This window comes from Pieris napi, chromosome 20 (assembly GCF_905475465.1).
Source record: "Pieris napi chromosome 20, ilPieNapi1.2, whole genome shotgun sequence".
Taxonomy (NCBI): domain Eukaryota; kingdom Metazoa; phylum Arthropoda; class Insecta; order Lepidoptera; family Pieridae; genus Pieris; species Pieris napi.
The window spans coordinates 9,507,660-9,521,631 of NC_062253.1; the positions used below are offsets into that span (position 1 = coordinate 9,507,660).

General features: G+C 38.5%; 3 protein-coding genes across 5 annotated transcripts; 2 read left to right on the forward strand and 1 right to left on the reverse strand.

Annotated features, from left to right (window-relative positions):
• Positions 1-6,176: 6,176 nt before the first annotated feature.
• Positions 6,177-8,474, forward strand: LOC125059902. Its single transcript, XM_047664585.1, has 2 exons — positions 6,177-7,791; positions 8,237-8,474. The coding sequence occupies exons 1-2, from the start codon at positions 6,223-6,225 to the stop codon at positions 8,243-8,245; spliced, it is 1,578 nt and encodes a 525-aa protein (XP_047520541.1). The 5' UTR covers positions 6,177-6,222; the 3' UTR covers positions 8,246-8,474.
• Positions 8,475-8,573: 99 nt separating this feature from the next.
• On the forward strand, positions 8,574-12,617 carry LOC125059828 (protein ANTAGONIST OF LIKE HETEROCHROMATIN PROTEIN 1-like). 3 transcript variants are annotated; one of them, XR_007118728.1, is made up of 3 exons: positions 8,574-8,995; positions 10,985-11,038; positions 11,586-12,617. XR_007118728.1 is itself a non-coding variant. In XM_047664469.1 (2 exons), the coding sequence occupies exons 1-2, from the start codon at positions 8,712-8,714 to the stop codon at positions 12,502-12,504; spliced, it is 1,203 nt and encodes a 400-aa protein (XP_047520425.1). In that variant the 5' UTR covers positions 8,574-8,711; the 3' UTR covers positions 12,505-12,617. The 3 variants fall into 3 exon arrangements, 1 of the variants encoding a protein (XP_047520425.1); XM_047664469.1 differs by lacking the exon at positions 10,985-11,038; XR_007118727.1 differs by lacking the exon at positions 8,574-8,995 and having other exon boundaries at positions 10,407-11,038.
• On the reverse strand, positions 9,585-13,032 carry LOC125059829. The gene is made up of 2 exons (XM_047664470.1): positions 12,619-13,032; positions 9,585-10,411 (listed from the first exon to the last, which is right to left on the reverse strand). Exons 1-2 carry the CDS (start codon positions 12,791-12,793, stop codon positions 9,636-9,638), a joined length of 951 nt encoding a protein of 316 aa, XP_047520426.1. The 5' UTR covers positions 12,794-13,032; the 3' UTR covers positions 9,585-9,635.
• Positions 13,033-13,972: the final 940 nt, after the last annotated feature.

Sequence of the window (13,972 nt, forward strand, 5' to 3'; positions counted from 1 at the left end):
ACTCTCTGGGAGAGGCCACTACAGAGCCTACTCGCCTCTTCCAATTATGCCGCCGTCTCTACCGGACTCCAGAGCCGAAGCGTCCACTGTATGACAGCAACGGCGTCATCACCTACAATGACACCGATCGGGCCGAAATCTTCGCCGAACACCTCCAGCGCCAATTCTCGCCGAACACCGCGACATCCCCTGCGCGTGTGGCTGAGGTAGAGAGCGCTGTCGAGGCCCGGTTGTCGAGCCCGATCCCACCTGACGAAGCCGGGATCTTCTTCTCGCCATCGCAAGTGCGGAAGACGATCCGAAGACTGCCGCTGAAGAAGGCCCCAGGACCGGATGGCATCACCCACCAGGCGCTGCGCCATCTACCGATGAGGTGGATTGTCGCGCTGGCGCGCCTTTTCACGGGAATCCTCCGGACCCTCCACTTCCCGAAGACCTGGAAAGAGGGCAAGGTGATCCTAATACCGAAGCCCGGGAAGGACTCTACCCGACCTGAGAGCTACCGGCCCATCACTCTGCTCTCGACGCAGTCGAAGCTGTTCGAGAGGCTGCTGCTGCAGAGGATCCAACTTTACCTGCAGCCAAGGCCCGAACAGTTTGGCTTCCGCGGCGAGCACAGCACGACGTTGCAGCTGACGAAGGTGCTCTTCACTGCAGCCACGGCCCTGAACAAGAAGAACGCGGCCGCAGCCGTCATGCTGGACATGGAAAAGGCCTTCGACCGTGTCTGGCACGATGGCCTCGTGTTGAAGCTCGCCGAGTCCCCACTGCCCCGCCGCATAGTCGCCGTGCTCCGCGCCTTTCTCACTGATCGCACGTTTTTCGTAGCGACGGGAGAGGCTGCGTCGAGACCGCGACCTATCACGGCGGGTGTACCACAAGGCAGCGCGCTGTCTCCAATCTTGTATGCCACGTATACTGACGACGTCCCGTGCCCAGAAGGGTGCACCTTGGCCCTCTACGCAGACGATACGGCGTACGTGGCCACATCCCTAAAAATAAAGCACGCTGCGGTTAAGCTCCAACGCGCTCTGGACCTCCTGCCAGAGTGGCTAGAAAAGTGGAGATTAGCCGCCAACCCTAACAAGACACAGGCGATTGCCTTTGGCCAGAGTAAGTTGCCGCCGCCCCTGAGATTCCTGGATCAGGACGTGCCGTGGAAGACGCCGGTCACATATTTAGGGGTCACCATAGACCGGCGACTCACAATGCGGCACCATGTCAACAGGGCAGTAGGGAGAGCCAAGGGTGCGACGTACGCGCTCTACCCCCTACTCTACGGCAACTTACCCCTCCGAATCAAGCTCGCGCTCTACAAACTGTACGTGCGCCCACACCTAACGTACGCGGCACCGGCGTGGTACTCCTACACAAAGGAGACCCACCGCCAGAGACTGCGCGCCGTACAAAACATCAACCTACGACGCGCAGTGGGGGCCCCCCGCTACGTTAGGAACACCACCATAGCGCGGGACTTGAGGATGGAGTCAATCGACGAGTTCGTCGCACGGCTCGCCAAGGGGATGTTTGATCGAGCGGACGCCTCTCAACATCCCCACCTCAAGGACATCGCGCCGTGGCACTCCAGGCCACCAGACAAATACAGGTATCCGCGTGAGCTATTCTCCGCGGATACCTCAACCACCGGACGTGACACCAGGGCAGCAACCGCGGCTACGACCGCTGGTCGCCTCGCTGGGCCTCCCCCGGGGCCACCGGGGGTCTCACCCGGCGGAGGTTGACCGCGAGCCGCGTAGCTGCCCGATACCAACCATTGAGACACCAGGGCCAAGTCGAGAATACTCCTTGGCCCCAAACCACCGGATTGACACCCCGGAATAGACCCCATCGGCTGCGCGCAGCGAGTTGAGGCCAACGTCTCCTTGCGCGCTGCAGCCCCCACCAAGAGGAGAAACCTCGACCCCGTACCGCCCTGTATTAGCAGGGCGCGAAAAGTCACACCACCCGAAGGGGGCATAGCCCCGAACGGGCTTAAACACACCCCTCTAGAGGGAGTGTGTAACAAAAGCAAAGAACGTTCAACCATTTTCTATATTAATCTTAAAAAATTTTGCAAAGCAATAGTTGATTATTGTTTATATTATCTTTGTTTAATGTCAGCCCTTGTTATTCCTGTTACTGTAGCAGATTGTTTTGAAGTTTTAATAATTTTATCACTTAACTGTTAAGTGTTAAGTGTTAACTTCTTAAATCTTAATTTTCTCTAGTCTATTGATTATTGGGTCTAACTCACTCATATGACATTATGCATGAAAAATCGTTTTTTTTTAATCAATTATTTTTTTAAGCATGAAAAATCGATTAATAAATAATCGATTTTTTTATTAATCGATTTTTTCCAAATTTTTGAATTAATTTCAAAATAAACACCCTAAATATTTTATTTTTCATGGTTTGTTTAATTAAAAATAGAAATTATAAACACAAATTAACGTTTAAGAATAATCAAAATCGAAATTAATCTCGTTTTGATAGATTTTAGATGAAATTTTATAAATGCTGAGTGTATGCCTTTTCAGTAGCACATTGCAGTATTTTTGTTGTCTTTTTACTTGTATGTAGTCTTGTGCTGCTGAATAAATTTATTTCACTTTTAAATTATGGTGTTCCATTCAAACTTGAGTTTTTGTAAAATTAACTGGTTTTATCATCCTTTCGATGTTTTACAAAAAAACGTCAATGCATCGAGTACATCAATACATCTTCAAAGAATCGGATTCAATGTATCGCATTGTAAACATCGATGTATATCGAATATCCATAATAGTTCGAGGTCCGGGTTATAAAAGACCAGACATATTGTCGGGAGGTGGCAGATGAAAAATCGACTATGATTGATTTTCAATTGTAAAAATAATCGATTTTTTTCAATATAAAAATCGCGTAAAAAATAGATTTTTACTTTTAAAAAAATCGATTGTAATCGATTATTTTTTCACATCTTTACTTAACTGTTAAGTGTTATATACTTACTAGTAAAATCATTAATTTCTCTAGTCTATTGATTACTGGGTCTAACTTGAATAACATTGGATAATCTAATATATAAAATTGTCGTGTCGCGGTGTTTGTAGTTAAACTCCTCTGAAACGGCTAGACCGATTGTCATGAAATTTTGTGTGCATATTGGGTATGTCTGAGAATCGGACAACATCTATTTTTCATCTCCCTAAATGTTAAGGGAATTCCACGCCTATTTTTTTTTAAATTTATAGATAAATTTTTTTATGATACAACATTAAAAAATACATACAACCCCTAATTTTCACCCCTCTACGATCAACCCCTATTTTTTATTATAAGTGATATACACGGCAAAACGACGTTTGCCCGGTCAGCTAGTAATACATAGTATATATTTTATTCTAAGAAGCCTTTTCTTCAGTGTTTTGAAATCGGGTAATAACTTATAAGCTGAATTGAAATAATTAGAAAATTTAATATTGAGTCTTCTATAAAGAATAATAAACAAGTAGCAATAGTAACAATAACTAATTGAATAATGTTCAGTCATATTATGTTTGTAATTTTAATATTTAGTAATAAAGTAGATTCAACGCGAAGCAGACGTTTCATTGCACTAAAATTATACTTAATAGTTAACCAGTCAAAAAGCAACCTTATCGCCTCAACATATGGTCGCAATCTCGCCGGATCTTGTGTCTACTGAGCTGCATCGAAGGAACAATAGACTACGCATTCCATTGCGATAAGGAACTCGTTTAGCAACTATTTTGTGCAATTTTTAGACTTATAACTTTTGAATAATATTGAAATAGAACGTGCAAGTGACTTTAAAGTGATCAAATAATGGCAAATGTGGAACAATTATTAAGTGTACTTGAGAATAATAATGAACTATTAAAAAAGACTCAAATAAATATTAAAAAATGTGCAAAGGCTAGACTTACGAAAGGTTATTTACAAACACGGATGGAGTGTATAGAAAGTTACTGGAAGACTTATAAAAGTGCACATTTAGATTTAATAAAAATTACACCGCGTGAACAAAAGTCAATTTTACCATATTTTGTCAATGAGGATTATTATTTGATCGAGGATTTATATTTATGTATGGTGTCTGACATCAAGGATATGTTAGAAGGTCTTGAAATTCAAAGAGGACAACAATCCTGTAATCAGGGGAACGGCTCCACTGCAGTCGAACACAACGTACAATCACAGGTTCGACTCCCGCGCATTGAATTACCTACGTTTTCGGGTAATTACGAAGAATGGCCTTCTTACAAAGATATTTTTGTTGCACTGGTACATGATAACACGTCACTGTCTAATGTTCAACGACTACATTATTTGAAATGCAGCATAACAGGTGAAGCAGCATCCTTGTTAAAACACATCCAAATCACCGAGTCGAATTACTTATCTGCTTGGGAGACTTTAAAACTTAGATATGGGAATAAACGTATGATAATTAATTCATTATTTAAACGATTATTTTCACAAAAGAAAATTATGTCACAATCGGCTTTACAATTAAAAGGAATATTAGATACAACAAATGAAGTTTTAAACAGCTTACAAAATCTTAAGGTATCCACAGAGTCATGGGACCCTATAATTGTATTTTTAGTAGTTCAAAGGTTGGACCCAGATACTCACAAAGAATGGGAACAATTTTCGTATGATATGAGTCAAGAAGAATTATCTACCTGGTTTGAATTACAGAAGTTTTTAGAAGGAAAATTTAGAACGTTAGAATTGTTAAATCCACCTTTTAAACCAACTCTCAAGCCGTTAAGAGAACGTGTTTTCCACATGTCTATAGAGAAGACATGTATTATGTGTAAGGAAAATCATAGCTTATGTCGTTGTAAAACATTCTCAAAAATGTCACCTGCAGAAAGAAGTCACTATGCACAACACAACAAACTCTGCTTCAACTGCTTGGCTCCAGGGCATTCGGCATTTAGATGTAATTTACCTCTTTCATGTCGAATATGCAAGGCTCGTCATCATTCTCTTCTTCATCAGTCAACTAAAGCAAATGCATCGGCATCTTTAGAACTCAAGCAACCGATGACATTACCTCAGGAAGAGGAGAAGACTCTTGCTACAATGACAGCTTTACATAATGTTACAGAACATATCAATCTATTGGCAACCGCAATTGTGGTTATAAAGGGAAACTATGGGCACACAACTGTACTTAGGGCGCTAATAGATTCGGGGTCGCAGTCATGCTTTATCACTCAAAAGGCAACTCAAGCACTAAAATTGCAACGCAAACCTGTAAATTTGGTCGTCACGGGTATGGATAATATGAAGGTAAACATCAAACAAGAAGTCAATTTTGATTTATTGTCACGCTGGGAACCTAACTTTGAGCTACCAATACACGCCTACGTGATGTCACAGCCATTAAAGTTTAACATACCTTCATCAGAGTATTTGCAACAGGAACTGCGTCACTTTGAGAAATTGAATCTAGCAGATCCAAATTTTATGGATTCCGGAGCATTGGATTTGCTATTAGGGGTGCAAGAGTATACAGCAATTCTTAAACAAGGATTAATCAAGGGTCCATCAGGCACAATATGCGCACAGAAAACCAGCCTGGGATGGATTGTGATGGGTGGAATAAACATCAACATGAAACCAAAGCATAAAGCCATAATGGCAATGAATATCACAACTGATGCAAGTTTTAATGATTTAATTAAAACTATTTGGGAGATAGATACAGACACAAAACGTAATTTAACTAAAGAAGAATTGAGATGTGAAGAATTTTATAAAGAAACTCATGCTAGGAATAACGAAGGAAGATATATAGTTAGATTACCCTTTAACACTGAAGCACCATTGTCATCTGAAGGAAATACAAAAGAAACAGCAATTAAGAGATTAATGCAGCTTGAAAGAAGATTTAGTAGAAATCCAGAACTAAAAGACGAATATCTGAAAGTAATAAACGAATATAAAACATTAAATCATATTGAAGAAGTAACTGAAAAAGAATTACATAAAGAATCAGTTTACTTACCTGAAGTCGATGAAGAAAACATAATCACGAAGCGGAATATCCTCTCAGATATACAAAAGTTGTTCGACCCTTTAGGTTGGATCGAACCTATTGTTCAAGCTAAAATATTAATTCAAAAACTATGGCTTGAGAAGGTTGATTGGGATGTTAACATTTTTCTGAAAGAAGAATGGTTGAAGATTCGCCGAGATATTATGAATGTGAATAACATTTCTATCGATCGATGGTTAAGTACTTCTTGCTCCAACATGGATACAATTCAAATTCATGGTTATTGTGATGCTTCTGTTTTAGCTTACGCCGCCGTGGTGTATTGCCTAGTCAAGAAAACGGACGGTTCATATAGAACATCATTAATTGCAGCCAGAACTAGAGTGGCTCCCCTCAAGACAATTTCGTTGCCAAAATTAGAACTTTCTGGAGCTTTGCTTTTATCCCGATTATTGAACCAAGTAGCACAGGCCATGAGAATACCGATGGAAAGAGTTTTCGCATGGACAGATTCATCTATAGTCATAGCTTGGTTGTCTGGCGAACCCACGAAATGGAAGCCATTTGTGGCCAATCGTGTAGTAGAAATTTTAGCAAATCATAAAAAAGAACAATGGCATCATGTCCAGTCACAAGAAAATCCAGCAGATATTGCATCTAGAGGTATGTTTATCTCCGATTTGAAACACTGCAACCTTTGGTGGAAAGGACCTACTTGGTTACAAAAAGGAGAAATCATCTTAACAGACGAGAACATATTTACAACAGATCTAGAAAAGAAAAAGGAAAGAATTAAAACTCTCATATTGACAAACATTAAAGAAGAAAAGAGATTTTCTGAAAAATTTGAAAGATTTACTACCTTAAATGAACTATTAAGAACCATAGCTTTTTGTAAAAAGTTTATCAAGTTTAAAAAGGATAATAAAAATATAACAATCACAACAGAAGATATAGAAGAAGCGTTACTAACATGTATCAAAATAGTGCAAAATGAAGAATTCGAAACTGAAATAGATTCGTTAAAGAAAAAGAACAATATTAAAAAGAACAGTAAATTGAAGACGCTTAATCCATTTTTAGATAATAATGGAGTGCTCAGGGTGGGCGGAAGATTAGCAAAATCAAGTTTAGAAACAAATACTAAACATCCTATAATCATTGGAAACAACAACACTCTGGTCTCACTTATTATCGCCGACGTTCATAAAACAACATTACATGGAGGTATTCAGCTAATGCTTTGTTATTTACGCTCTAAATATTGGGTATTGCATGCAAAAGACATGACAAAGAAGCATATCCATCGATGTCTAATTTGCCCTAAGGAAAGTGCAAAGGTAAAAACTCAATTAATGGGTGATTTACCTTCCGTTCGTACTACACCTTCTCGACCATTTATCAATGCAGGTGTAGATTTCGCTGGTCCATTTCAAATTTTGATGAACAAAGGAAGAGGTATCAAAACAAACAAAGCCTACGCTGCTATTTTTGTCTGTATGTCTACTAAAGCAATTCACTTAGAACTAGTCGGTGACATGACGTCAAATTCATTCATAGCTGCATACAGACGATTTACATCAAGAAGAGGCAAATGCGCACATCTTTGGAGTGATCAAGGAAAAAACTTCGTAGGAGCAAACAAAGAGTTATGTAAAGCATGGGAAGAAGCAAAATTGCAATTTGACCAAGAAATCATAGACAGCTTAGCAAATGATGGCACTCAGTGGCACTTCATTCCTGCATACTCACCAAACTTCGGAGGACTCTGGGAGGCTGGAGTTAAGTCAATGAAGTATCATTTAAAACGAATTCTTAATAACAACCTTACCTTCGAAGAGTTGTCCACTGTATTATGTGAAATCGAAGCCTGTCTTAACTCACGGCCACTCTGCCATATAAGCCAAGCAGATGATACTCTTGATCCACTAACACCTGGACACTTTCTAATTGGTGAAGCCCCAATAGTTGTACCGCATCCAAAGTTGAACGATATCAAAATTTCGCATTTAGCCCGTTGGCAATATACACAAAAGCTATTAAACGATTTTTGGTGTCGTTGGCAAAATGAATACTTGGCCAATCTACAACAACGGCCAAAATGGTTTAAAAGAATAGAAGAATTTAAAATTGGTGATATCGTACTGATAAAACAACAAAATTTACCACCTGGAAAATGGATCCTTGGACGAATTACTGAAAAACATCCAGGATCAGATGGTGTAACTAGAGTTTATAGTGTTAAAAATGGAAATAATATTGTAAAACGATCTGTATCTAATCTTTGCTATCTCCCAATTAATGAAGCTTAAGTGCCAAATTGTTAAGGTGTATATATTAAGGGTTTGCATGTAATCTTTTGAAAGGACATTAAAGGTCCTTTGGTGGGCGGATATGTTCAGTCATATTATGTTTGTAATTTTAATATTTAGTAATAAAGTAGATTCAACGCGAAGCAGACGTTTCATTGCACTAAAATTATACTTAATAGTTCACCAGTCAAAAAGCAACCTTATCGCCCCAACAAATAACATTAAAAAGTATTTTTCATACTAAGGGCGCTTTTAGTGTCACGCGGATTTGCTCACGCACGCGGGATTGGACCGCATGCGTAAAATTTCACGCTGCGGATCATACGCAGCATGAGTTTCAGTTTTCTACGGGCTGCGTAACGGTATAGACGTGTTCAAAAATGATCAATGTCAGAAGAATATGTGTCGCTTACATACTTTACAAACGACGAAACAAGAAGACAAGAGTACATGTTGATCCCTTTCTTGAAAATAGGCTTCTTGCTGGGGCGTTTGTTACACGCTTTGGAAAACTACAAAATAATGAACGTAAATTTAAAAATTACTTTCGAATGTCCATTCGTTCTTTTGATGAACTGTTGTGTAAAATTGAGAATAAGCTACAAAAAAGCAGTTTACGAAGGATTACAATACAACCGATTGAGAGGCTCGCTATTACATTAAGGTAAGTTTTAAATTTTAAATATTTAATTTCCTGCTATGATTTAGTGGAAAGGGATTTGAACAGGTAGGATAAACGTTTTTTGACTTCAAATTACTGTCATGTGTAAATTTACATGTGCAAAAAAAAAATTTTGTCATGTACTCTGAAATTTCATTGTTCATAATTTCATTCAATTTCATGTTGAAATTTCATTAAATAAGATTATTTCACTCATAAAATGTCGCCATTAAAGTGGAATCATTCCTACCTTTCATCACACGCTACTTATTATAATATAGATAAAAGTTATAGGTTTGCACATGACAGTAATTTAAAGTCAAAAAAAGTCCTTAATTGGTTTGGGATTGGTACGTTCAACCTACATACACAATCCTTTTTTTTATCTGATAAAGTACACATGGCCACAGATCAAGTTACCCAAAACCAGCATAAATGGAACTCGCGCCTTGCGTATTATCATACTTAGGTAACCCGTCGGAGTCCCGCTTATACTGGATTTGAGTAACTTGATCTGTGCCGTGTGTACAACCGCACTCATATGACTAAACAAACAATTAGAGAGAAACTGGAGAAAAAAAGTTAATCGTACTCATTTTAATAAAAAGAGTTTTATTCATAAATTAAAAAATCAAATTTTACATCATTCATTTCTTTGTAAATTTGTATCCTGAGCGTTGACATTACTTTCGCCTGTAGATGATGTTGTTGCTGGGGTATAAATTACGTCATAAGACGTGATATTAAACAGGCCGCTTTCAGTCGAAATAAGAGTTTCATTGTCATTCACTGCAGCAGAACTAATAGCATTGTCGTTAAGACTCGAAGTATCCTGGATTATACTATTGGTTTGGTGACAATTTATCGGTGACAAACTGTCAAGCTCAGTAAAAGCACTAGAACTTGTTGTAGGTATGGGACTGTAGTATGCAGGTTGTGTTTGACTTTCCATTTCCATAACTATATTTAACACTTTTGTTCTGTACATTAGTTTTTGATATCTAGTGAATCTTTTTAATGAAGGCTGCAGAGACTGAAAGAAAGCCAAATCCTCACTTTCTAGCTCCAGTTGATTAGACTTTAAGCATTCTAATAACTGTGCCTCAAATTCAGATGGTGCTTGCTTTTTAGATTTTACTTGTTTTTGTTTTGATGTTGGGTGAGAACTTTCTTGACGTGAAGTATCTGGTTGCGTGGACTCATTAGGTGTTTCTAAATTACTTTGTTCAGACATTTCTTCACAGAGTGACTCTTCTCCAGCAGTTTCCGTTGTACTGTCTAAGAAAGTCAAAATGTCATAGTAAGAATATTTCTTCTTCTTCTTCTTACTCCCAGAGCCGGATGGCTGATTTTTTTCAGATATCTTGTCTTTCTGGTAAGTGTCCCTTGCTGTTCGCCAGCGTTGTTGTATTTTCTTGTCTGAAATGACAAAATATAATAAGTAAGTGGCAAAAGTACACACAGTTTCAGATCAAGTTACCCAAAACCAGTACCAATAAACGGAACTTGCTAGGGCCTCGCCGGGCGCCGAGTCGTCTACGATAATAAACAACGCATGAGTCCTGTTTATACTGGTTTTGGGAAGCTTGATCTGTGGCCGTGTGTACAAATCTGATATTAGTTGGAAATTTAACTGCATTCGATTAAAGGCCCTCCTTAATTCACACATGTTGTCAACTTTACACTGTCTCATGAAGCATTAGATAAATCAAGCAATATATATATACCTATACAGAGTGGAAAAATAAGGCCGCAGTTGAAGGAAAAGTACCCTTAGGCGCAACGCAAACGGCGGGCCGGCGCAGGCCGGTCAATTTCGCCGCGAACGATAGCGCAAAGTGAATCTTATACTAGACGCAGACGGCGCGGCCGGGGCGGCGCGGCGCAGACATCGACGAAATAATTCATTTTTTACAAAAATAATTAGAACTTCATTTAAGGATTTTTGGAAAAACACCGGATTGAATCGGGCAATTTGTTTATTTGTTACAGTAAAATTTGCCATCATCAAAATTAAGGTGAAAACTTCCGGAAGTCACTAGCGCTGTAAGTTTTTAATTTGTTTTAACAAAAATTTGCTTTATTTGCATCTGTCAACCTTCATGAAGGAGGACATCTTGTAATGTAAATATTGCCTGAAATAAACGATATTTCATTATATTATATTATATATATTTATTAGATTCCTTTCATTTGCCGGAAATTTTACCATAGGGGTTAATTTATACAGAGAAGATTTCTTATAAAATATTTACAGCATAGTTATGTGTCTCAAATCTGCTAAAAGTGGCCACTTTTAGCAGATATGAGATACATAACTATACTTCGAACTTTTCATATGAAATCATAACTGCATAAATACCCCCCTATGATAAAATTTTCGGCAAATCATAGAAATCTAACGTAGCTATAGTACTGTAGTTAAAACGAATTAAAAACTTCTAGCGCTAGCTACTTCCGTGCCCTTTCACCTTAAGGGTATTTATTTTTCTTCTGAAGTAAAATTCGAGCGGTGCATGCTGTCTTATGTCTGATGTCAGCATTATTAATATATTATGTTATCATATTATTAATATATTGTTTTTGTTTTCAGATATTTGGCAACTGGTAATACATTCACTGATCTACACTATTCCTATGTGATTGGAATTGCAACAATTAGCGAAATAGTAAGACAAGTTTGTTACATAATATGGATTGAACTAAAGTCTGAATGTATTCCACAGCTTAATGGGATCAAATGGAAAGAAATCGCAGAGGGATTTCTCACATATACAAATTTTCCTAATTGCTTGGGTGCAATTGATGGAAAACATATAAGAGTGATTCGGCCGCCGCACAGTGGATCACTATATTTTAATTATAAGAAATATTATTCTGTAGTGCTCCTCGCAATGTGTGATGCTGATTATAATTTTACATATATTAATGTCGGTACCAGTGGAAGCAACGCCGATTCAACCATCTTTAGAAGGAGTCAATTGTATACGAAACTGGAAAGTAACACGTTGGGTATCCCTGACCCGCAAGAGTTGCCTATTATTTGCCCCGAAGTAGCTTATCCATCTAGTGTAAGAGCAAAGTTGCCGTTCGTGATAGTGGGAGACGAGGCATTTGGTTTATCATCACATGTGATGCGGCCTTATGCTCGTGATAATTTACCTTACAAAAAGAAAATATTTAATTACCGTCTGTCCAGAGCTAGAAGGTACATAGAATGCACTTTTGGAATTATGTCAAATAAATTTAGAATATTTCACAGATCCATGAATGTCAAGTTAGATCTAGCACAATTAATAGTCAAGACGGCATGTGTACTTCACAATTTCATAAGGAAACGGGATGGCTACAAGGTCAGCCATACATTTGTCACAAATGGTTTTACGGGACCACTACCCAGGCAGCAGACTGAAAGTAGTAATACGTCGGCAAGTAATATCAGAGATATATTTGCAGATTACTTTATCAATGAAGGAAAAGTCTCCTGGCAACACCGATATATAATTAATTAACTAAACTCAAAAGGTTTTAGAAGGTTTTTGATGTTATTTGTGAATTAAATAATTATGCTTATATTAATAAAGTAATGATGCTTGTATAAATAAAATAATGAACCAAACACATACCCGCCTCTTTTCTTTCCTCTTCGCTCAAATTTTCGTAGTTAGGTGCCAATTCCTTCAAAATATCTCTCCATGCAGCCTCCCTCGCGTCCCTGTTTTTGTATAATTCATTGCGTTTATCCCACAAAACGGGCCGCAGATGAACTTCAATGATTACTCGTTCTGTATCGATTTTCATTTCGGTAGTACAATACGGCGCGTGCGCCCCGCTCGACTCTAAAATGGGCACTGAAGTTGTAGGCAGCGCTTACGCATGCGGATACCCCGCACCGGGGTGACGCCCCGCACAGCGCCCCGCGTCCCGCGTGCGTTTATCACGCTTTACAATAGATACCTATATGAAATTGTTCTTTGCGGATGCTACGCATGCGGTCCAATCCCGCGTGCGTGAGCAAATCCGCGTGACACTAAAAGCGCCCTAACTATGTTATTTCATATTAAAATCAAATTTTCTCATAAACATCCTATAGACCAATGCTTCTCTAAATCTGTCCAAACGGTCATTTGTAATAGGAGTAATCACAATTTTCTTCTTTTTACATGTTTTTTGTTTCCTTAATTGGAATTCAAACCATTGACCAGTGTGATCAGATTTAAATCTATTGAAAATACAAACATTCAAAGGGGCTATGTCACTATATATACATATTATCTATACAAGTTGCGGTGCTAGCTGTTATTCTTGTGGGTGAATGAAATTGATTTATTAAATTGTATGAACGAAAAAGACTAAGTATGCGTACACTTGAATTAGAATGACAAAGTAAATTGAAATTAAAGTCCCCACACACAATTAGCCCTTTATTACACTTTCCTAATTTACACAATATCTCCTCTAATACATTTTCAACATTATTATAGACAGCTGATGGAGGACAATATAGACATACAACAATGAATTGCTCCAGTTCCACACAGGAGATTTCAATAGTTAGTTCTACAGAGAGGCTGATAATATCCTTTCTTTCTTTGCATTTAAGTTTTTTACTAATTAGGATTAATGGGCCACCATGAATTGCATTTTATCTGCAAAACACACTACCAACCCTGTGGTTACAAAAATTAAACAAAACTTCATATTTTTTTAGCCAGTGCTCTGTTATTGCGTTACTTAAATCTTATCTCCCGAATTTGTCAAAAATGTATTACCAATAGACGCAAGTCTCGTTTCTGAATCTCCCTTGGAGCAGTTAGTAAATACTAAAAAGCTTTAACTGCTTAGTGTCTGAAATGTACGTAATAACATTTGCCCTTATTGCACCCATAAAAGTCATATAAAATTGCCACGATTATTTATTTTCTGCTGTTTCATCAAACCTTTAAAAAACTTGGCGATCAAAGTGGACGGTGAGTTTCT

Bases quoted from the DNA above. Each gene is read 5' to 3' on its own strand.
- LOC125059828 (XM_047664469.1), top strand. From the start codon at position 8,712: ATGATCAATGTCAGAAGAATATGTGTCGCTTACATACTTTACAAACGA. The intron at 8,996-11,585 runs GTAAGTTTTAAA...TTTTGTTTTCAG, and splicing joins AGGCTCGCTATTACATTAAG to ATATTTGGCAACTGGTAATA.
- LOC125059902 (XM_047664585.1), top strand. From the start codon at position 6,223: ATGAATGTGAATAACATTTCTATCGATCGATGGTTAAGTACTTCTTGC.
- LOC125059829 (XM_047664470.1), bottom strand. From the start codon at position 12,793: ATGAAAATCGATACAGAACGAGTAATCATTGAAGTTCATCTGCGGCCC. The intron at 10,412-12,618 runs GTATGTGTTTGG...TTGTCATTTCAG, and splicing joins AGAGGAAAGAAAAGAGGCGG to ACAAGAAAATACAACAACGC.